Source organism: Amblyomma americanum, chromosome 9 (genome assembly GCF_052857255.1).
Source record: "Amblyomma americanum isolate KBUSLIRL-KWMA chromosome 9, ASM5285725v1, whole genome shotgun sequence".
Lineage (NCBI taxonomy): Eukaryota > Metazoa > Arthropoda > Arachnida > Ixodida > Ixodidae > Amblyomma > Amblyomma americanum.
Genome location: NC_135505.1, coordinates 150,896,392 through 150,919,618, shown reverse-complemented (window position 1 = coordinate 150,919,618; position 23,227 = coordinate 150,896,392). Strand labels below are relative to the sequence as shown.

The 23,227-nt window shown below is 51.3% G+C and overlaps 1 protein-coding gene across 1 annotated transcript; it reads right to left on the bottom strand.

The window, feature by feature from the left end:
* Nucleotides 1-4,745: 4,745 nt before the first annotated feature.
* On the bottom strand, nt 4,746-22,341 carry LOC144105755 (aldehyde dehydrogenase, mitochondrial-like). The gene is made up of 12 exons (XM_077638869.1): nt 22,178-22,341; nt 21,345-21,485; nt 20,415-20,541; nt 19,542-19,603; nt 17,930-18,172; nt 14,969-15,071; nt 13,193-13,377; nt 12,973-13,130; nt 11,952-12,116; nt 10,376-10,450; nt 5,052-5,091; nt 4,746-4,951 (listed from the first exon to the last, which is right to left on the bottom strand). The coding sequence occupies exons 1-12, from the start codon at nt 22,316-22,318 to the stop codon at nt 4,919-4,921; spliced, it is 1,473 nt and encodes a 490-aa protein (XP_077494995.1). The 5' UTR covers nt 22,319-22,341; the 3' UTR covers nt 4,746-4,918.
* Nucleotides 22,342-23,227: the final 886 nt, after the last annotated feature.

The window sequence follows — 23,227 nt, the reverse complement described above, 5'->3', positions numbered from 1 at the left end:
GACGGCTCAAGCACCGCCACAGGACCGACCTTTCGACGGCCGGATGCGCGGAGTCCAATCCAGAGGGGAGAACGTGGTGCATCTCTGGTGTGAGGGTATATAGCGCGGCAGGTGACCGATGTGCAGTCCCGGTGGTAATCGCAGCTGCCCGTTGCTGGAGACGGCTCAAGCACCGCCTCAGGACCGATCTTGCTACGGCAGGATGCGCGGAGTCCAATCCAGCGGGAAGAACATGGTGCATCTCTGGTGGGAGGGTATATAGCGCGGCAGGTGACCGATGTGCAGTCCCGGTGGTAATCGCAGCTGCCCGTTGCTGGAGATGGCTCAAGCACCGCCGCAGGACCGACCTTGCGACGGCAGGATACGCGGAGTCCAATCCAGCGCGAAGAACATGGTGCATCTCTGGTGGGAGGGTATATGGTGCGGGACGGCTCAAGCACCGCCACAGGACCGACCTTTCGACGGCCGGATGCGCGGAGTCCAATCCAGAGGGGAGAACGTGGTGCATCTCTGGTGTGAGGGTATATATAGCGCGGCAGGTGACCGATGTGCAGTCCCGGTGGTAATCGCAGCTGCCCGTTGCTGGAGACGGCTCAAGCACCGCCGCAGGACCGACCTTGCGACGGCAGGATACGCGGAGTCCAATCCAGCGCGAAGAACATGGTGCATCTCTGGTGGGAGGGTATATAGTGCGGGACGGCTCAAGCACCGCCACAGGACCGACCTTGCGACGGCCGGATGCGCGGAGTCCAATCCAGAGGGGAGAACGTGGTGCATCTCTGGTGTGAGGGTATATAGCGCGGCAGGTGACCGATGTGCAGTCCCGGTGGTAATCGCAGCTGCCCGTTGCTGGAGACGGCTCAAGCACCGCCGCAGGACCGACCTTGCGACGGCAGGATGCGCGGAGTCCAATCCAGCGGGAAGAACATGGTGCATCTCTGGTGGGAGGGTATATAGCGCGGCAGGTGACCGATGTGCAGTCCCGGTAGTAATCGCAGCCACCGCCGCAGGACTGACCTTGCGACGGCATGATGCGCGGAGCTCCCGCAGCAGGGGAAGCCTGGTCATGCCAGAGGGAAGACGGCCGCCGATGTCTTGTCAGCCGGCAACAGCAGGGGCGTTACCTCGCCCTGCGGCCCTGAACACGGGTCGGCAGGCACGAAGAGCCTGCAGCGCCGGCAGGATCCGGACAGCAACAGCATGACCGTGCCCAACACGGTGCCCACCGTCTGAAGCAGCAGGAGGCACCCTGGTTGCGCTAGACCGGGCGGAGACGGCTTCCCATGTCTGGCCTCTCGGGTCCGCAGCCCTGCCCGTTGTCCTCTCGTTGTTGTTGTTGTTGTTGACCTTACACAATGTCCTCTCGTGTTTCGCTCCTCGCGCCGTTCGAGCCGCGTTTTCTTTTTCCTCGTCGTTTTGCAGGGCGTATTGCAGCCGCTATAGTAACGCAGGCGGCGCGAGTGTCTTCACAAATATGCCCCCTTTGACAATTTTTACCCGGAAAAAAATCTTTTGCATAAAGGGCCGAAGCACTGTCCGGAGCACTGCACCACACATCACTGACCACTAGCACACACACACACACACACACCACCGACCATTGGCTGTTGTCACTCTGTTAGCACGCACAGGGGAAAAATGCACCGACACAAAAATTCTAATTCTACAATTCTATATAGACAACAAGCTTATGTACAGACTACACCACCTACAGACAGGAATGCTACTCGGAAAAATAAATCATATTCGTGTGGCACAATGTCCGCCGAAACGACCAAAAAGAACTCACCACAAACAAAAAACAAGTGTTCGCCATTAAGGTTGATGTCCGAGAAGACTAACCGACACTGTGCTCTATGTCAGGTGACTCCATCCCACAAGAGCTTAAAAACACACCTCTGGAATCTGTGGGAAGAACCACCCTCGCTGTTCTCTCAAATATCGCCTTCCAAGCTTGCCTACTGTGCCTGCTCGAGCCAATCCGTGCTTACTAGCGGAGTGCTCTATGTTGCTGAATTCTGGCTCCATGTGATTTGAATCGGCATGTTTTATCGATGCGGCCGATGCAACAAAATGCATGAGCTTATGTTCGTCATCTTCGAAAGAGCGCCGATTCGAAGTGAGCATTCGATGCGGATCGCTAGTTGCAAACACCTTTAATATGCATGGGCTATCATCACATCTGGCGCCGTCATACACCTCCGCAGACTCACAGCGCAACGCACCTAATGCCTGAAGCTCAGCTGTCCGAGAACAAATGAAATCAGTGGGGCAGGAACCACACACCCTGCCTCTACGGTCTTCTGCCTGTCGGATGCTTCCAGCCCTGCTGAGCATCTCGAAGCCGCTTTTTTCGCAAGTGCTAACCTGATGCACTTGACGGCATTCGTGACCATGTTACACCCTTGTGCTTCAAGTCACCGTGCTCAAGAATTCCATTCCTATAGCACACGAAAAATCCAACAATCTTTTCTACAAACGCTGCTAAGAGCTGTCATGGCGGACTAACCTCTCCTTTTTCTTGAGTCTTTTTGCGCTTCACACACCCCTCGAAGGGCAACGCTCCTCGCCTCTGTCTGCCTGCGTTGAGTAAAGTTTTAATTATACAGACGGCCTTCTCGGCAAGGTAGTGCTGCTTCGGCACTAGGCTCCACACTAACCATTCTTGTGAAGTCCTCGACAGCGCTCCAGTAAGAGATGCCCGACTCACGTGAGAGCTCCACACTGTCCACGAACCTATAAGCTTTATTTGCATCTAACCGAGCCACGCGTAACTCGAATACACAAAGCTCTTCCTTACGATGCGATATCTCTGCCTCCCATTCTGCTGCACGGTTCTCACGCGCTCTACTCAGTGCCTCATTGACATAGGCCCGTAACTCGACTCCGTGAAGGCCCATGCGCTGTCCTGCAGCAACCAGCTCCAGCGTGCTCACCTTGTCTCACGCACACCGTGAATGGGTCCCTGTAGGATCAAGACAACTGTGCCAGACTGAGCATACAGAAGAAAAACAGTTATAACGAAAGATGCTGCGGATGCACTAACACAAAGCACAATGAAGGACAACGAAACACTAGAAATGTGAGCAAGCTTGTCACCACTCTGTAGCGTCCATTCCATCCCTGGTGCAAGGTTAGCGCGGCAGGTGACCGATGTGCAGCCCCGGTGGTAATCGCAGCTGCCCGTTGCTGGAGACGGCTCAAGCACCGCCGCAGGACCGCGACCTTGCGACGGCAGGGTGCGCGGAGATCCCGCAGCAGGGGAAGCCTGGTCGTGCCAGGGGGAGACAGCCGCCCAGGTCTGGTCAGCCGGCAACGGCAGGGGCGCCCTGAACACGCAGGCACGAAGAGCCTGCAGCGCCGGCAGGATCCCCAGGCGGGCTCGCTAGACTGTAGTGAAGTTCACGATGCAGCCTCCAGCGCCTCGCCGTGGCAGACGGAAGCATAAGAGGCGGCTCACCCACACTCACGTCCACTCAGCTCACGTCCCCTTACTCACACTGGTATCCACTCGCACACTTACGCTGATGTCCACTCACATCTCACTCAAACGCATATCCATTTACACTCACATCCACCCACATTTACATTCCTTCCGCTGCGATCACGTGCATTGTCATGCCTCTGAAAAACGCGCAGCTCATGCGCAGTACTGTTGAGCCCCGATATACTGAGCCCGGGTATATCGAGTGATTGGCAGTAAGTAGCATTGGTTGTCCTCTTTAAAATCCTGCGCAATAAGTACAGGGGAGTCACGCAGCATATCCAACTCCGATTTCGTAGGTCGTTCGACATATCGCACGGCGCAGCACCTCAGCAAGTGGCTGTTCTCCGGACGGCGCTCCCCAATGACATATTTCGCGCCTGCGCTGCCTTGCGCACTCGCTGGCAGCGCTGTGAAGCCACAAGTGAACGTGGGCTGCGCTTAACGATCTCTTGTACTCATTTCTCACGCCACATCGCTGTCATGCAGTGAAGCCAACATGAGTAAAGCCTAGCGGCGGCCCTCGCTTGTATGCCGGAGGTGTTGCGGAAACCACCTTTACCTCAACTTCAAATTTCCGTTTTTTTTTTGTGTGTACTGGTAACAGGATTCGACATCCTAGCTTAGGCGGTGGCTTGTCCTAAGAAGGCACTGTCCAAACCGGCTTAGATGCGAAGTAGGCTAGGAATAACGAGAACTAGTGAGAGGTGCGCTGCCAGTGTACGCCGGCAGGTGGTGCTGCAAGAAGCGCGTCACTAGCGCGGGCGCAATGCAATCTTGCTCGTATGGTTACAGATATAGGCTTGCATATGTTGCTATTTTTGATATATTGACATATCGAAGCATTCCGCGATCTCCCTTCGATATATCCGGGTTCGACTTACGGCTAATCCCGCGGGTGCACCCGACCGCGCTCCAGCAGTGGCTAAGCTGCGCGTGCACCTTTCACTTCTGTATGCGGCGCCACAGGAGAACTGGGCACCTTGGTTCAGTGCGTGAAGGATTCCAGCGGCGATTTCGTCGTCCTACAAGAAAGGAACTCGCAATTTGTGCAGACACTAGCCTGTAGTAAATGCGCGTGTGATTCGTTCGTGCGGCGCTTGTGACATGGTTTCATGTCATTCATGCATCCAGCACCCCGTCTGCCTCGCACTGTGCGGAGAGAGCAGGACAAGGGAGAGACGTTTTACCATCTTGCATAGACCGTCTTCATGCACACTACGTGTGCTATACGGCCGCCGATGAAAGCAAGTGTAATGGGGCTGCTAGTAAATGTTTATTGCTCCCAAGATTTTCCTGTGTTCCTAATATCCGTGACGTTGTGAAATCCTGTGCAAGCAAGATGCGGATAGTACGGCGGCTGTATAGCGCAAAACTGCGAGGTGTTGTATCCGTGCGCTGTGTTTCCGTAACTGCAGCTGTGAAGGGTCCTCGTTAGGAATTTTTCACGGGTATTCGGGCTATAACCTGGAAGCAAAAAGTGCGGCATTGTCAACATTCAGTGGTAACACGAGGACACATATTAGAATACTTGAAGTGAGCAACTTTTCTTGTGTTCAAGACTCACCGCTTTGACTTCCGTGTATTCCATGATGCCGTCTTCTCCCCTGCACGACATTCCACGCGTTAGATGATGCCAAATACGTTTAATTGCTCAAAGCACTTAAGGTCAGACTAGGCACGCACGCGCACACACCGACAACTGCGATATACGGTAATGCGAAATCTGAGCACAGCTGTCGATGTACTTGAATCACGGGCGATCGCACACGGAACACGCAGTGCAGAACGGCCGCACCTGACACGACGCGCCTCTGCTTGGCCCGAACAAGTTTCTCCTGGCGTGCAGAAATGTTCTCCGCGATTAAAGGTATTGAGTCCGAAAATAATGGCCTCATGTGAGATGTTATCAAATACCCCTTATAGGTCGATGGCCATAATGAAGCGTTCTCCACCACGCAGAACTCCTTCCTTTAGAAGTGGGAACGTGACCTGGGCTGACAGTGCGGGGCGGAATCCAATCATGGTATGGGAGAACATTGTCTTCGATGTAGCTGAGGAGTCGTGTCTGGATCACTCCTTCGCAGAGATTCCCCGTGCACGACGTGAAGAAATTGGTCTGAGGGAGTCCAAGGAAGGAGATTTGCCCGGCTCAGGAACGGTGATATTCCTGCTTGGTGCCACTGGGGTGGTACCTGGCCGCTGAGCCACAGTTTAGGTGGATGTGATCGGGGATTAATTTTCGGTTCAAAGTGCGTTCCGTTCCCGGGGCTGTGTTGCGGCCGCAAAGGCTTCTTCCGTGGCATCCAATTCTGGGTTAGGGCGTCGGCAGGGAACACAGGGCTCATTTCGGATGCGATGAAAATTGGACAAAAGAACACAGAGATGCACGATCATGGAACTTCCGAAACGACTTTTATGCACTAACTAGCTCGATCCGCCATCCCTCTGTAATTTTTGAGAAAAGGGTTTACTCTTGGGCCCGGTGAACAAGAGTTTGAAGGAATTGTGGGCCCCCGGCAGACCACGCAGACACCTTTCCATATTATGTGAAAGACCACACGAAATACATATAAAGGCCCGCTTTAACCAAGCTCGCAACCCAGGGGTTCGCTTCCCAACTAATTGCCCGCATTTTCTTTTCAGCGCAGGTCATTTACTTTGCATATTTGCATGTCGTAATGACATTTTAGCCATTATGCGACCTTCTAATCACCAGTTTTAATCACTTTTCAAATCCGCCGCTTCACGTGTGACGTAAACACCTTTTCGACAAATCCGGGTTTTCCGCTCAGGCCGCCGCGAATTTTCTGCGACACGGTTCCCTTGACGCTATCGCGTTAATATCCGATTTGAGTGGTACGAAATGCTGACACCAGTCGGAGCAATTCTGGGCAGGGACACAGGTGAAGATGCGCCACGCATGGTAGCTCGTCCATACGTTCCTTGAACCGAGGATCTAAAACCCAACGACACATTATTTGCCGTCATGCGGCACTGCTCAGAGTATTTTTGACATTCCGCTTAATAAATGAACTAAAATCACTTATGCAACACTTTTAATATTATTTTTAGGCCAAATGCGCTTGTTAAGTTGTAGAGGGGGTCAAAAACAATCGATTTAGTTTTTTTTTTTTCATCGTACCTCCTGCGTGGTCCTTTTTCACGGCATGCGCTACCATATATACTGCTGCGCTCCTGATCGCGTTTCGAACAAACGAAATTGTCCGCACCCAAGTGAGAGGCGGCCGCTGTTTCGACGGTCTGCACAATGACAAAAATGAAGAAAGCGGAGGCTGCCTAGAACCACGCTATTTCCCTTCTTTTGTTTTGTATGTGTGATGGCTCCGTCCGATTTGGCTGCCAGTGGCCTGCCCATCACTTATCGCAGACCATGGCGCTCGCTTTCCGGGAAGCGCGCACGATTCGTTCATTCAAAACGCGTTTGGCAGCGCTACATCACGGTAGCGTAAGAAAGCAATCCCGGGGGTTTTTAATGCGAAAGCATTGCTGGTCCCATTACGACAAAAGCCTCGGGCGTGCGTGGTGTGTGTACTCGCAGATGGTACAGAAAATCCCAGCGATAGGGTGCCATCATCAAGTGGCCGAGAACGCACACAGCAAGCCGAGCACCGCCATTTCAGACAATCCTACACATGTCGTTCTTCTATATATACCCCCACTGGACGACATCAAAGTCCGCCAGTTTTCCCGACAACATTCGTAAAAAAACTATGACACGGCCGTTTGTCGTACAGCGTTAAAATCCGGGTGGTGTCATACGATTTCTCGTTGCATAAAGCTTACATGTGCTAGTCAAGTTGGAGGCTAGCTTGCGAAAGGCATTCGAACCGACGACATATGCATCTTCATTGTATGTCTTCCCAAGCTCTTTACCTCTTCCTTTAAGGCGCGGTTGAGGTGTCTACCTAGGTGCGAGACAGTAACTGTGCCATTTCCTGACCCCAAAAACCAATTTTCCTATAAAAAATGTTACGCAACCATTCGTTGTATACCATTCCGGGTAAAGTCATCAACGCGCGCGCGCGCGTGTGCGGGTGGGTGTCAATGCACCAAAGGAGAGTAATGCTTCCTTCCGCATTTCCGCACGTAAGAAGCTGAAGTGTCTCTGCCGAATTATTTTTTTTTTCATATTTCGCGGGCTTTCTTTAAACGCTGGGAAAAAGGAGCACGCAGGAGGTACGTTGGTAAAAAAAAAAAATTGCATTGGTTGCTTTCTAACCCTCTTCACTAATTAACAAAACGCGCTTGACCCAAAAAAGAAGGCTTAAAATTTTCCACAATTACTTTTAGGTAATTAAAGAATTTACTGGAATTGAAAAATACTCCGCGGAGTGCGACACAGCGGGAAACAATGTCATTGGTTTCACCCAGCTGCTGTGCACCACTTCTTTTTTTTTTTTAATCCCCGGTTCAAGTTACGTGAAACACCCTGTAAAGGCGGGCGTGCCGGAAGCAGTGAGGGAGTGTGTGGGAGTGATGTGTGCGGCGTGTGGGGGGGGGGGGGGGGTGTAGGTAGTACAGTGTAAGCGCGAATTGCTCTATAATTGAGTAAAAACGGTCCTCTGGAGCACTCGGAGATCTGCTGCTCAATCCGTGGGGTAGATTCAGATCACTAAATATAAGGAATGTAAGCTGTTGGTAAACAGGACTTAAGCAGCATACGCTGCCCGTAAAGGGGTGTGCGCTAGATAACAGTCCACAGATGTTATACTACCTTGTAGCGTAATTCGTGTTTACAGTGCAGTCATGGGCTGTGGCCGTGTAGGGCAGCGGGGCGTCGAGAGCACTTGAAGAGCCAGAGTTTTGGATGAAAGAGTAAAGGGAGTATTGGGGTACTGGCCCTGGGTTTTTATACAGTACTCGTGCCGCCACGAGTGGAGTCGATTCTGTTCGTACCAGTCAGCATGACGCGTTTATATTACGTCATGCATGACGTCACTGCTTTCTGATAAGTCAACGTGGTGCGTTGCACGAGCTGTTTCTCTCTCTGTCTCTTCTCTGAAGACTCCTGCCACCTACGTCGGCGTCTTCAGACAAACACCTATGCCAACCTACACGTTTTACGTCGCCTACACCCAACACTTAACGAAGACAAATGTCTGTGGTGCGGCGACACCCCACTCTAACACACATCACATGGACATGTCCCCAAAAACCCCACCATCTGAGCCACGCAATGCAGCCCAGGAGATGTGGAAGGTGAAGCTGATGGCGAGGCGCCAGAAGGTCGACCGAAGACCCCGAAGCCCTTGAATGAAGGCCCACTGACAAGCGCTCCTACTACCACCCTCGCCAATAATCGATCTATCTATCTATCAATCAATCAATCAATCATTCATTCAATCAATCAATCGATCGATCGATCAACCAATCGATGTCCTTGCACCCGTTCATGTTAGCTGCCGCGAACGTAGATGACGCCGTATACGGACGAGAGGACACATACAAGTTGGCCTGCAACGACAGAGTAACCACTCTCTCACCGAAATCGGAGCCCCAACGAGCTAGAAAAGAGCAAGAAACGTCGTCGCCTTCCCATTTTGTCCCTGACGCTACGCTGCACCACATCGGAACGGTGGCATGCAGCTCGGTAAGGACGTCACCGATTTGAATCGAGGTTTCCCGGCGATAAATGCGTCTTTTGCTGACAGCATACCCTGAAAGAGAATCGATCTGTACTGGAAACAATAACAGGATGAAGTTGTCATCACCGTCTCTTCAACAGCTGTAGCTGTAAAAAGCACGGGACGCGGGGCAGATAAATAAAGTGAACCCTCGGAAGTCATGCGTGCCGCGTATGCTGAAACGCACCACACGGTCGGCCATCTACTTGAGCTACACTTTTTTACCGTACGGTTACATTTCATAACATAACCATGCACTACCGCTTAGAAACACTTCTATATCCCCCCGCACATATTTCTCTAACCAAACCCCAAGAGGTTGCATGGAGGCAACTCCTAACGAACACCTTCCCCAACCCCGCGATATATGCCCGCATATACCCTTGGATCTACTCTCTCTCTCTCCCGTCAACTATGTGGCCAACATGCCACTCTGTCGCACATACTCTGGGCTTACCCTCAGGACTCCCCTCCGCGAGGTTTCCAGCTCTCGAATCCCGACCAGTGGGAGGCCGCATTGCTCAGTTCCGACTCGGACACACAGATGCGGGTTGTGACAAGAGCCCAAGAAGTTGCCGAACGCCACGGGCTCATGGCCACTTGGTGGGGCTATAACCCCACACCATGTGCTACTTTTGTCGACGGAAATAAAATTTATCCTCCTCCTTACCGAAGACTACAGCCACCCGCTTTACCGACGCGTGCCATGTTTCGAGGCTACGAGGGGGCTAACGCGCTTCTTGTGCCGCACCCCACACGGCTGCTCCCCATGTCGGTTCATTTGGATCTCGTCCCTAATCCATGACCCACCAGAAGCAGCAGGTGGTGGCCAGTGCTGCGCCTTCCCCTTCGCAGAGCAGTGGTGAAAAGACGTACAGCGCGATTACGTACAGGCCGAGGTCGTGAGAAAGACGGCGAAAAGAGGGGATCCGAACGCGCGTTCAGCACCAACCGAGGCGAAACTCAGTCGGCGGCAATGAGTGGTGCCGGAGCGGAAACGAGTTAAAGCCAATGGGGCGACGAAATGGCTGTGGTTGTAGTTCGCATTTCGCAGTCGTAGACGTAACTTGAGTTTTTTGTTGCTTTGTCCCTGCCAGCCCTGTTCAGTCAACGCCTCGCAGATATGCCCCGTTGCTGCTGCCAAAAAACCTCGCATTGTACACTCGAGCGCGCTCAAAGACAGGCAGGCAGGCAAGCAGGCAGGCAGATTTTCGCACACAGCAATGGCTGCAGTGAAACTTACATTTCGCGACCGATTCCCGACATCTTGTAGCCTCCGAACGGAACGTGAGGTCCTATCTCGAAGTAGGTGTTGATCCTGCGCCGTAAGAGGGTCACACGTCACCGGCGCACTCACCGCCAACGAGGACGTGAAAAGTCGGCATGCTTTGCAACCAAACAGAGCTGATATTGTTGCCGGCCACGTTAGCTAGACTATCCCATAGAAGACCATGCGGCAGCCTCGCTGATAACCGGGACGAATGGGCAGCCTGGTTCCCAGTGCGTTCTGGTCTTACCTGCCACCTGAATTTTCTCACCAACGCAGTTTCGTCTCGTATATCATAAGTGCCTTAATAAGACCGCGCAAATCGCGTCTCTGACTTAGTTCAAACGGTTACGATACGATAATTTAAGCCCCAAACCATGATTCAAGTATTTTTTGTCGCGTTTAGCAATGATGCGGAAGACATTATTATGCATGGATCATCACATGGTATTTGCCTACGACCGTTCAATAATTTATCATTTAATTTCTTGTCAGCTGTTTCGGTTCAAGTAGCCGAACGAGTGCTACCACGTATAACAGGTGACATGAGGCATGAAAAAAACTGCAGTATAAACGCTGTTTCCTCGTTTTCTGTGGGTGTGGCTCTTGAGGCAGGCAGGCTATAATTAACTCTCTTGGGGCTCTTGAGGCAAGCAGGCAGTTTTAGTTAACTGCAATGCTAAAAGCATTGCAGTTGATTAAAACGACGAAGCAGTGATTACATTGCAGTTTTGTTCATACCTCGCGTCACCTATACAGAACTTTGATGTCACAGCCATCGCTCGGCTGTGGAAACCCGGACAGGTGAGAGAAGAGATCTAATTACAAATTATTTAGAGGTCGTAGGCGAGTATCAGATAGTAGCCCATGCATACTAACGTCTTACGCATCATTACAAACAAGAAAACACGCAGTATCCTCTTGTTTGTTCTTAACTCTCCTATGTTTACTTTTTTGGCAGTTCCTGAAACGGAAAGAAAAGGGTACGGCTCTGCCCACGCTCACTAGATAAGAGCACAGACCCTGGAATATTCCCTAGAAAGAGCACTACACCTCTTTTCACGGCTGTGGGGCCTGCAGTCCTCTTCACGGTCGCCTGGATCAGACGCCTAGCGGTGTTCACAGAGTCCCCCCATCCAGGCGGCCGTGTTCTGTTGTTAATATATTCGAGAATTTTTTCGTGGGCGGGGTCAAGGAGGATATAAGCCCATATCACTACACAAGTCTAGAGGAACCCTCTCCTAACCGTTGAGGCCGTGAGTGAAAACAATGTTCGGAGCAGACGTTGAAACGATGAACAGCGACCAGAGTGCAGACGAACACCACCTTCAGAAGCTGAAGTCAGCGCGGCGGTGTTCATCCTTGTCAGCGACGTTTTTCGTTGCCATGAATCACCAACTAGCCCTGTCAGCCACACTCGCTTAACAGCCGTCACGACGAAGAATAGCACTGACGAAAAGCTTTAGCTCGTTTTAGAACGCCACGTCCGTTTCCCTCATGGGGTGGCGCACAGAATGCGAACGGCATGTGGCGGCCATAATAAAGTGCGTACCAGACGACGCCTGCCTGGAGTGCGTGCGCCACCAAGGTGGCGGTGTTGAGGTCTTTCGTGATGATCCCCGCCGCTAGGCCGTAGCTGGACTCGTTTGCCCTCTCGATGACCTCCTCGGTAGTGGTGAACTTGAAGATGCTTTGGACGGGGCCGAATATCTCCTCCCTGCGAACGTCGTTTCTGTCACAACCGGCACAGGAACTGGCTGCGCCGCCAAAGGACCACATACAGCGACATGAAAAAGGGACCATGTTTCAGCCAGTGAAAAGGGAAGGAACTTGCCGCTGACTATCCGCACCTTGAATCTCTGTCAGCCACGGGGCAAGAACGCTTGTTCAGGAGATGTATGGTGTGGATACAGCTCGAGCACGCAGCGTCAGGTGTCCCTCGAAGGGGCCCTCCAGCCAATGGTATATCGGGCTAATGTCAAGAAGTCGCGGCTAATTCGATTAATTCGCATTTAATCTCCTGGCATCTGCCAGCCGCCTGCAATTTCACAATGTCAGATGCAAGGGGATCAACCGCGACGTCATGACAATAGGGTTATGCCAATGGTTGGAGGGCCTTCTTTGCGGGGAAGCTGTATCCTTGAGTTGCATATGATCTGGATAGGCTCTTTTTCTTATTTATCACGGCGCCGAATTACAGACTGTACTTCAAGTCAAGGCAGGGGCTCATTATATTTCAAATATTTTTGGCAGCCCCATGTTACTCAGTGTACTATCGCGATGAAAAGGGACGCGCAAAAAAAAACAATCATTTCAGCGCAGTCACGCAACCCAGTCTCCTGAAATGAGTCAATGCATGAAGGCACGCGCATGCTCTACATGCTCGCAACACTGATCCGCGAGGTAGAGCTGCAATGAATTTTGAACCCGGCTCCTGCGAAATAATCTATTCTAAATAAAAGTTTTCCCTCTCTCTCCGAGTAACATTTTGATCGCTATAGATAGTATCTGAAGCCAAAGCTTAATGTTGCGAATGATTTTTTTTTTTGCTTTATATATGCGGCGAAGAATACCTGGCAATGGTCATGTCGTCCTTGACGTCCGAGAAGACGGTGGGCTGCACGAAGAAGCCGCGCGTTCCGAGTCGGCGGCCGCCGCACTGCAGCTTGGCGCCCTCCTTCTGGCCCAGCTCGATGTAGCCCAGCACGCGATCCATTTGGGTGCCGTCGATCTGCGGGAATGGCGCGCACACCTCTTCGTTTGTGATGCGCTCATTTCTCCGCGGCCACTCACCTGGGCCCCCTGCGCGCATCGTTCGTCGAACGGATCTCCGACAACTCTCTTGCGGGCCAGCGCCACGGCCTTGGCGACGAACTCGTCGTAGATGTCAGCGTGAACGTAGGCTCGCGTAGCCGCAGCGCAGATTTCTCCCTGGTTCCAGAACACGGCTTCATGGGCCAGAGTGGCGGCGAGGTCCACTGCGCAGACGCAGTCCGAGCGTCGCTTATCCGTGCAGCCCCGCCTCTGAGTTCGCCCACCCTGCTCACCTTTCCCCTTTCCCACCCTGTGTGGCCTGTAGTTAACCTGGGTTCGAACCCGGCAGCGATGGCTATGTTTCGACAGAAACGAAACGAGCCTTCAAAAGGCGCCTGTGTGCTGTGCGATGTCAGTGCGCGTTAAATATCCCCAGGTGCCTCCGCTCACGACGCGGTTGAGATATCCACCACCGAGATGTGGCAGTCACTGCGCAGTTTTCTTTCAATGTGTGTATATATATATATATATATATATATATATATATATATATATATATATATATATATATATATATATATATATATATATATATATATATATATATATATATATATATATATATATATATATAAGTTGTAAGACAAAATTGGGGTTTGCTGCTCCAGCGGCCAGTGCCGCCGGAGGAGAGAAAGCTGAAGAAGACGAAGCTTACGCAGTTCGGTTTGCGAAGAAGACGAAGCTGACGCTCTCGAACTCTTGGCTTGGAGCTACGCTGTGTCGACAAAGAGCTTGCCTGTCCACATTTCTTGTGCGTCTGATTTGCGGCTTTACAATATATATATATATATATATATCTTATTCTACCGTCCACGAGAAACAACCGGAAAAACCCATGTGACCTCATGACATCATCAGTAATGCCTACATCACCAGGAAACACCAGGAAAGAAAAATGAAGTTTCTCTCGAAATGATCGAGTTTCGAACCCAGGCCGCGACAATTTAGTGTGACGTCAACGTAATCGCGGAACCGGAAGTGACGCCATCGGTCCGAAAGTGATACCACGAGACCGGAAAAGTGAATCTGTGAGTGACGTCACCAGACCGGAAGGTACGTTAGCTAAACCGGAATTGGCCTGGTGGCTCGGTTAAAGAAACGCTTTATATATACGCGTATGTCGTGTGTTCCTTCCTAAAGGCCTTCACCCTAAGGCCTTCAACCTAGATCTTCACCGAAAAGGCTTTTCAGACATTAGTATTACTTACTACCTATTAAGCAGACATAATTAACTAGTAGCCCATGATGACACTTGTTCTGTCTTTCTTCGCCTCCGCCCTCGTCCTTTCGGTGGCTCATAACTTCGTTATCCGCTGCGAAAACTATAGCCATTCCCACGCTGATTTGAGGATGCAAAATCGCAATCTCAAAACGATCGAAACTCCGTGTTTAGCGCCCATTGTGTTTAGCCTGTCGCGAGACCATAACCTAATTAAATTTAGTCCGTCGCACCACACAAGAAGTTATAGTAACTGTGAAAACGTCTCAGTCTTTTCTATTGCACGGATGGACGACTATATCCACCTGTAACATGCTTCTTAAGCGCTTGTCAAAGTACCCTATTGAGATAAGGTGGTTCGCATTTTATGCGAAATCATTGAAAGGCATATTTCGGATACATCTTTCTAGAAATGTAAACTTAATAAAAACCGAGCTTTCTTCCTTCTCTTGGATAGTGTTTTGCGAAAAGGCATTTTTCCTTTCAATACACAAAGTTAATAACGCGATGCGGTTCGGGTACAGAGCAGGACTCACAGTCCGCATCCGGGAAGATGATGAGAGGACTCTTTCCTCCAAGCTCCAACGAAACTTTCTTCAGGTTGGACAGTCCAGACGCTTGCAAGATAAGCCGGCCAACCTAAGACAAGAAAAAATGAAACATGGTGATTAGGCGTAGCGAAGGCCTCTCGCCTAACTGGTCGTATCATCGTAATACGCTGCTCCACTGAACAGCCCAGCAAGAGACCGGATGTTTCAGTCGACGCCGTAAGTAGCAACAAAAGCCAGGACCTGTACCGGGGGCTCCTCTTGCTGAACTGCCCATTCTTTCACAGCAGCAGCAAACATGCATCGATGTGCATGTGCGGCGAACTAGAAGAAAAATTACGGTGAAAAACATTGAAGGCAAGAATACGAACAATAATCGGAGAATTGGATAAAAAGATTTCATTCTAGCAAGAATTGAACTTGCGTGATGCTGCTATACCCTTAGATATGCGTATTACGGCATCTTTTGCATAGTGTTGCGGCTTTCATTGGACCTATGGTCCTGTAATTTGCAGCCATCAGAGCGCGCTCCCTGCCGGCTGGTCAACGCCGCCTACTTTCGCGGTTGTGCACGCTGTGAGCCTGGCGGATGTATTCCACGCTTCAGAGACTGTCAGTGAGACAGTGAGAAAGTTTCTTGAAGCAACGGCTCCGCTAACTAGCGGCACGCGCCAAATGCAAACGACGAGGCGTGAAGCAACTAATCAGTTCCGATTTGCGTGTGGAGCATGTGTGGCCGTGTTAAGTCGTGTTTGGCAAGCCCGTCAAGATGCTTGTGCTGTCGCCAAACCAGGCTGGACATTACCTAGCCGTCCGCTAGTTTATATATATTTTTTATATATATCGGCCACCACGGTCGGGATTCGATTTCGCTACCTTTCGATCAGTACCCGAACGCCAAAGTCATTGAGCCACCGCAAATAAACACTGAAGTCCACTCTGAGTTGAAGAGATAAGAGCTTAGTGCTTAGACATCTAGAATTTTAGTTCAGGCTCTACTCTGCACGACTCTGTCGCATACTACAGAGCCCACCACAGCGTGTACGAAGCTTTCAAAGAGCCTTCTGTTCCAGCGGTGGTCCGTGCTACAGTGTAGTAGGATATAACTAAAAAAGCAACAATAGTTGGTAAGAATGGGCCATAGTTCGCGGCGACCTGTATTACTCCGCTCACCAATCACAACAGTCCACAAAATCAGTTTTTTTTTTTTTTACTGCGCCAAACAAGTGAGGAGCAGCAAAATTCTTGAGCTTATGATTTCGTCTAGTGATTGCTACTTTTTTTGTGCGTGTAGGTAAAAAGAGCGGCTTTAATGACGGACTACTTTCTTCGTGTCTTCTTCCCAACGCTCTGCTGCCCCCGCGCGTTATTCGCAGAGGTGGAAGCTTCGCGTCTCTGCAGCAGCAGCGCGGAAAAGGGCGACACTCCCAATTCATTTGGCCACAAGTAACGACTAAGAGAAATCTCCACTGCTTCGAGCAGTACAAGGAAATATCCGCGCGGATATCAGCGGCCAGAACTATACACGCCGCAGTTAGCGTATATATATATATATATATATATATATATATATATATATACACACACACAGTGCCGCTTATCCGCCGGCCATTCGAGAGCCGAAGCGAAAACCGAAGGCGCGCGCGCTGTCCACGCGGCGTTCCAAGCACCGTCGATAAAGGCGGTCCCGGGGAATGATTTGTCACCAATTATCATCCGCAGCTATTGTCCTCACTGTCTACGACGAAGGCCGCTGACTGGCTCTCGGTGCTCGCAAAACTGTCGATTTGGGGGCGCGAACGCTTGTATGCGGGGATGAGTGGTACAGTGGGCGGTACATCAACTATCACTCCAGTACCGACAGCTACGTAGTAAAAGACCAAAAAAAAAAGCAACTTCACATTCTCTTGAATGCCCTGGAAGTATTGCAGCGAAAAGTATTTCTGGAATGGATACTTTCAGCTCTTACTCGTTTCCTTTTAGGATATACAGGTCATTGTATGCAGGAAACATTTGCGACCGGCTGACAGGTATGATCCGGTTTTGTTTTGTAAATCTCTCTTGACCGCGGTCACTGTGTAGTTTTGCGGCAGTTTACACAGTCTCAATAAAAACAATATCGCAGTATTTGAATAGCCGTAACAGGATAAAAAGTGGTAAAAAGTGAGTGCCGGCGATGTCACTGAATATCAAAGGCCACCAGATGTTCGGGATTTATCCGGAGCCCCCCCCCCCCGCCCTCCCCCAACCGCTACGGTACCTCTTTCCCTTCTTTCATTCACTCCTTCATTCCTTCCCCATTATTATTATTATTATTATTATTATTATTATTATTATTGTTATTATTATTATTATTATTATTATTATTATTATTATTATTATTATTATTATTATTATTATTATTATTATTATAGAAACAAAGCCATAGCGCTCCCTGGAAGCGGCGACCTGGGTACGACATCATTCATTCGACGGTGGGAAAAGAACTTGAACTACAATAACTGGCAAAGGGTGCAATAAAAAAAATTTTCAGTCGGCAGAGCTTACGCACTAAGAGCATTCCATTTGCCGGCACTGGCAACTTGATCAGAGCTGTTTGATAATAATGCGCCAGCATTAGAAGCCCCGTGGGGCCAAAATGCGCCGTCGGTCCTAAAATTCGCCCATTGCCTGCAGGGAAGCCACGTCACTTCCGGTATGCTGATGCACTCACATGCTAATGATATCACATTGCCATCACGTAAGGTATGAGAAGTGCTTGACATTGGGCTAGTCGGAACATGGTCGTATGAAAGACACGCGCTGCTTAGGTTGACGGAGACGACGCATAATGTAATTGGGTGTCTTCGTCTATTTCCGGCTAGTATCCTGGAGTTGCACTTAAAGAAGCCAGCTTGTCTGCAGCCAGACACGACTGCGCGTGCACTGAGAGAGAGGTGCATGCCTCACCTCGGTGGATCCAGTGAAGGCCACCTTGTCGAGGTCCGGGTGGCTCGAAATGGCGGCACCCGCCGTCTCGCCGAAACCCGGCACGACGTTGACGACGCCGGGTGGGAACCCGGCCTGCGCCACGCAGTTGGCCACCACCAGCGCCGTGAGGGGCGTCTGCTCTGCGGGCTTCACCACCACCGTGTTGCCGGTGGCCAGCGCCGGACCCAGCTTCCACGACAGCATCAGCACTGGCACGTTCCACTGCGGTCACGCAGACAGCCCGCTCCGCACGAATGCTGTCTCATGCGTCGCGCGCATGCGCACGACAGGCCGGCCCGAGGGAGCACGCAGGCTCCGTGCCCTGTTGCGTCCGTGAGCTCTTGGAACGAAAACTAGCTTGGAGTGAGCGTTGATCATGCCCTCGCTCGTGAAGCAGTGGCAGCCCGAAATGCTGCGCGTGTTGCGTGACGCTTTCTCGCGAAAGGCTAGCGAAAAGCAACCGACGGGACCGCGCCTTGACCCACCTTTCAAGCGCACAGCTTTCACAAAGCAAGTGTGATGCGCTAGGTTAATTAAGACGACCACCGAGTCGACGATAGAAGAGGTTCATCGGAAACTGCTCACAGTTCGCATGTTGTTGCAAGTATCGATATGAAACGGTTTGGGTGTCTCGCATAATATCGTTTCCCGTTTCCAGGCGGCGGCATAAAATTAGGTGGGCGGATGAGATTAATAAGTTTGCAGCGATAGGGTAGCCGCACCTGGCACAGGGCAGGGTTAATCGGAGAGACATGGGAGAGGCCTTCGTCCTACAGTGGGCGTAGTCAGGCTGATGATGATGATGATGACATTGAAGGAACCGGCGCGAACGTAAACGCGCCGCGCGAGCCTTCCAACGTTATCATTACAGCAGCGAAAGTTCCCGGAGTCCCTTCCCAAATCGGCTCAAAACCACTGCGAAGGCGGCTTGGAAGCGACTCAAGTGTTCTCCCCTCTCCAATGATGACGCGCGTGCCGACGGGGGAAGGGGGGGGGGGGTACGTCTACGCTGTCAGGTCTGTGTTTGAACGCGCACCGACTTGAAGGCTAAACAACGAACAGACGTAGCGCGCCTATATCAAGAGTGGCGTTTAGAGTCGCAATACAGTCAGTGCAATAGTCACCGTTTGTGAGTTCTGAAAGAAGACTACACCGCACGGCTCGGTACCAAGGACACTCAGCGCGCCGAACCAGTGGAATATGAGAGCGGCCCGCAAGAATGCTCTCGCGTCTTTGACCAGCAGCTATGAATGCGACAGCTGCGTATATAGGCTCCCTGTACTGAATGAAAAGTGGCTGTTCAGAGCCGTGAGCAAAGACACTGAATTTCGCCTAGCCTTAGGAATCAAACTGCGCCGGGTCATATTGAGGACGCCAGGAGGAAGACGTTTCAGCTCTGTATTTCCCGCGTAATAATTTATTTCATACGCACATAGCAAATGAAATGAACAGGTTAATTTTAATATTCTTTTTGGTTTAATCACTAATCGTTGCGGAATTTGTGCAGGGCCGATAAGTGGGATCAGGCACTGGGCTCTACGAGTGCAGCAGCGGGGAGAGAAATGTCCACGCAAGTGTGACATCAACTCACGGGTATGATTTGGCCGACGACTCCGACAGGTTCACGTCTTGTGTAGGCAAACGTGCTTCCGTCTGGGCAGAGGGCAGAGTTGTATTAGCACAAAGGAGGCATACTATACTTGCGAACAACTTTCTGTGGCACTGCAGCAGAGGCTAGCGGGAAACGGAAGGAGGCGGGAGGCGTGAAGGGGCGAGCGGGGGGGGGGGGGGGGGGGGGGATAGAGAGACGGCGTATTGAGGTCGCTAGGGAGCTCAGCCCCACGGCGCGGCGATAAAGGCCTGCCCTTTCGTGCCTAGCTACAGCAAGTTGACCAGGAATCGGCTGCGCACGCCCATAAGTTTGAGGGGCCCCAACCTTGACCCGCCCTTGAGCAGTAGGCGACCGCAAATCCGGCATACGCCTTCGTTAGTCCGTCTCCGTTATGTTAAAACTCTCTAACGTGTGCAGCACATATTGCGCATGTACGCGGCACACATTGCCGCATATATACGTAGGAGGCTAGATTGTCAATGTTCTCCAGATGAGCTTGGAAACAGGGAGCAGGAAACGAAGATAAGCGCCGAATGAATCACAGGCCTCCTTACAGAACAGGCAACAACCCCGTGGGCCTCTACGGGATGTCCCGCAAGGCAAGCTTTTTATCCATGGTGGTGCCGCCAACCTGCCAGCTGCGCGCTCAGGCGGGAAAGGAAACAAAGTGGTGCACTGATATGGTGCAGTGTCACTTCTCAGTTATTGCTCTTAGATCCTACTGGATGCCATCCGCAGAAGCAGTTACGGCCTGAGCGACAAATGGAGCCAGCGTCTGGCTCGGTGAGCAGCACCCTGTCCACAAAAAAAAAGGAATTGCGAAGAACTGCCGTTGTGGCAGCAGCTGCACACCCGTGGGTATTGTTTTTCCGTGAACTTTGTCGGCGAACCCAGCGAAGTAGCGGATGGTGGCGATGGAAGCCATTATGTCCCCGACTGCGCTTGTGAAGGGCTTGCCGTTGTCCAGGGTTTCCAAACTCTGCAAAAAAGCAAATTCGGTTACAAGGGTTATCTGTCAAGGCAACTGATTAAAACGAGAAATGTTCGAAGCAAGGGTTTTACAAGTGGTCAAACTTCCCAAAATACCAGCAAACTCGACCTCTTTCGTCGATATGCCACATATTTTGCAGCTTCTGCTCAAGTCGAAGATAAGGGATCCCGTCGCGCGAAATGCTGGTAACTATGTAAGCTGCCGTCGGAGACCAACCCAAGAATTCTGGACAAAAGCATTTTTCAACGGGAAAGAGTTTAAGAACGTAATATTTTTCATATATTGTAACATTTCAGCATAACAATCAATATGTCCGCATATCTCCGTCCACAGGCTTGCTTTTTTTTTTTTGCTATTAACGTTCTCGCCATCCTCAGAAGCGTTCCCCAGTTGTTTTTTTATGGCAGTCTTAACTGCCCCATACGAGCGATGGAAAAACTTTAAAAGGAAGATCTTGCTACACATCCGAAGAATGCACCACCACCTTCAATATTTACTTATCAGTAGGTTACATCTTTCCCATATCGGAATTCTTTCTCAAGAGATGTTGGACATGCGAGACTGTCGCGTGTCCACGCTGAAAATGTTGCTTTCTGGCTCAGTGTTGCAAGCGCCTCAGTGTCAGTGCTCGACGCCGTTCTTCGTCAGTCGGTTCGTTGGTCTTTCTGGCGAGACGCTTCTACCCAGCGTCTCTGGCTACATGCCACTTCTTGGTTCACTGATGCACGCGCCGCTATGCTTGGACATGGTGAACGCGCGTCGAGCGCAGCAGGCCCGCCCAAGAATCTCACCGCGATGTAGTCGAGCTGCTCCTCCATCAGGTCGGCCAGTCGGAGCAGCAGCCTCCCCCGCTTGGAGGCGTCCATGGTGCGCCACTCCGAGCCCCGGGCGAAAGCGGCTCGCGCGGCCTTCACCGCCTTGTCCACGTCCTCCTGTGCACGTACAGGCACGCTCAGCACTCCTGAACCGGAAGAACCAGCGGTCATTTCCCGCACAAAGAAGGAATAAATTAAAAACTGCCACTAACTTCTAGGCCCTTCAAACAAGTCGGATTGATTATTGATGCGTGGCCAGGTGATTCTATCAGAGAATTTACTGCTTTGCTTTGCTTCCATTTTTCGTATTTGCGAGCGAGGAAATTTTTCTACTCTTCTGCAGGAGGTGACGTCACGCATCGTCGCAGCATCGAAAACAGGGGTCTAGAACAGCGACAGCATGGCGTGGCAAAGTAAGCTGTGCTTTTTGGAGGTTAACCTCCCACTGCGACTCGGGCTATGAGGGAAGAGGGCTCTAGATAATGTCGACCACCTGAGGTTATTTAATGTGCACCGGCATCGCACAGGGCCTCTATAGCATTTCGCCCCACCGGCACGCGACCGCGCGGCCGGGATCGAATCCGCTTTTGTCGGCCGGGTCAGCAGCCGAGCGCCATATAGCATACAGCAGGGTTATGGGTTGTGCGCCCGAGCCGTTGGGAACATGCTCGGCCGGCTACAGCGCCAGTTCCCTTCTCCGGCGCCCACCGGCAGTCAGCGTGGGCGCATTTGCCTCTCGCGCCTCATTCCCAGAACAATGCATGGGGAAGTAAAAGGAAAGCGCGAGCATTCAGATGCGTAACACTCACCTTGTCGCCCTCTTGCACGTCAGCAATTTTCGCTCCGGTTGCCGGATTGTACGTCGGGAAGGTTTTTCCCGACACCGAGTCGACAAACTCGTTGTTAATGAAAATCTGCCACAAAACATAGAGGTTTACTCTCAAATCCATTCACAAAGACCTCCAAATAAAAGAGGAATTAGAGACATTTCCAGGCGGAGCATGACGAGGCAGACTGTCGCTACAACTTCGGTTTATATTGTGGTGGCTATACACCAATTTCTGGAAAGCCTCCAGGCGCCTAACATAAAGCGAAAAGGAACGCGTTTAACAAAGCGTTAAAGACGTCTAGCGCTTCCCGACCAGTAGTCAAGGGCAGCATTGCTGAAAAAGGCTTGACGTACTTTAATCCTGCTGGAAAGCCTCGCGAAGCTTTTAGCGCCATCAGGCAAGTTTGGTCCGTAAGACGCTGCCGCTTTGCAAGATAATCCGTCTGTGTAAGCAAACTCTCGGAACCACTAATGTATTTACAGACCTTGACGAACTTCACTTCGGGGTTACGTATGGGCGGCATCTTTCGAAGTAGGCGTCAAACTATACTTGACCAACTTAGCGATACGGGAGCAGCACTGTTCCGGAGCCTCGACGTTGGCCTGCGAAAAGTGGGCAAAATTAAGCAGGCCGGGAGCTTAAATAGACGTTGCCGGGACTTGGGTTTGCACAATCAGGAGCAGCCCACGCCCACCCAACTGGCGCCCCATGTGTGGGTTGTCCTTGGGCGCGTGTCTTGTGATGAATTGCCGGCCAGATGAAAAGGAAACATGATGAAACGTTAGGAATTTATCGCTCCACCGCAGCGCGCTTTGTCATGCAAAGGGGGCGCCCTGTTCGATTCCCCGCCCGACGGGAGAGGCATTAGCATGCGATGCAAATGGCGAACTTATCGCGGGGCCAGCGAAGCATTCTGGGAACGTTCTCTTCGCAGTCCGCTCGAAACGGATCGGGCTGGGGAAAAGCCGCTTCGAAACGGCCTCTCAGTTTCGAGTGGGCTCTGCCATCTGGACTCGAGAGGGGTTTCGG

Coding starts and splice junctions, on each gene's coding strand:
- LOC144105755 (XM_077638869.1), bottom strand. CDS start 22,318: ATGGATTTGAGAGTAAACCTCTATGTTTTGTGGCAGATTTTCATTAAC. Junction 21,486..22,177: donor ACGTGCAAGAGGGCGACAAG/GTGAGTGTTACG, acceptor GTACGTGCACAG/GAGGACGTGGACAAGGCGGT. Junction 15,072..17,929: donor CCTTCACTGGATCCACCGAG/GTGAGGCATGCA, acceptor TTCTTGTCTTAG/GTTGGCCGGCTTATCTTGCA.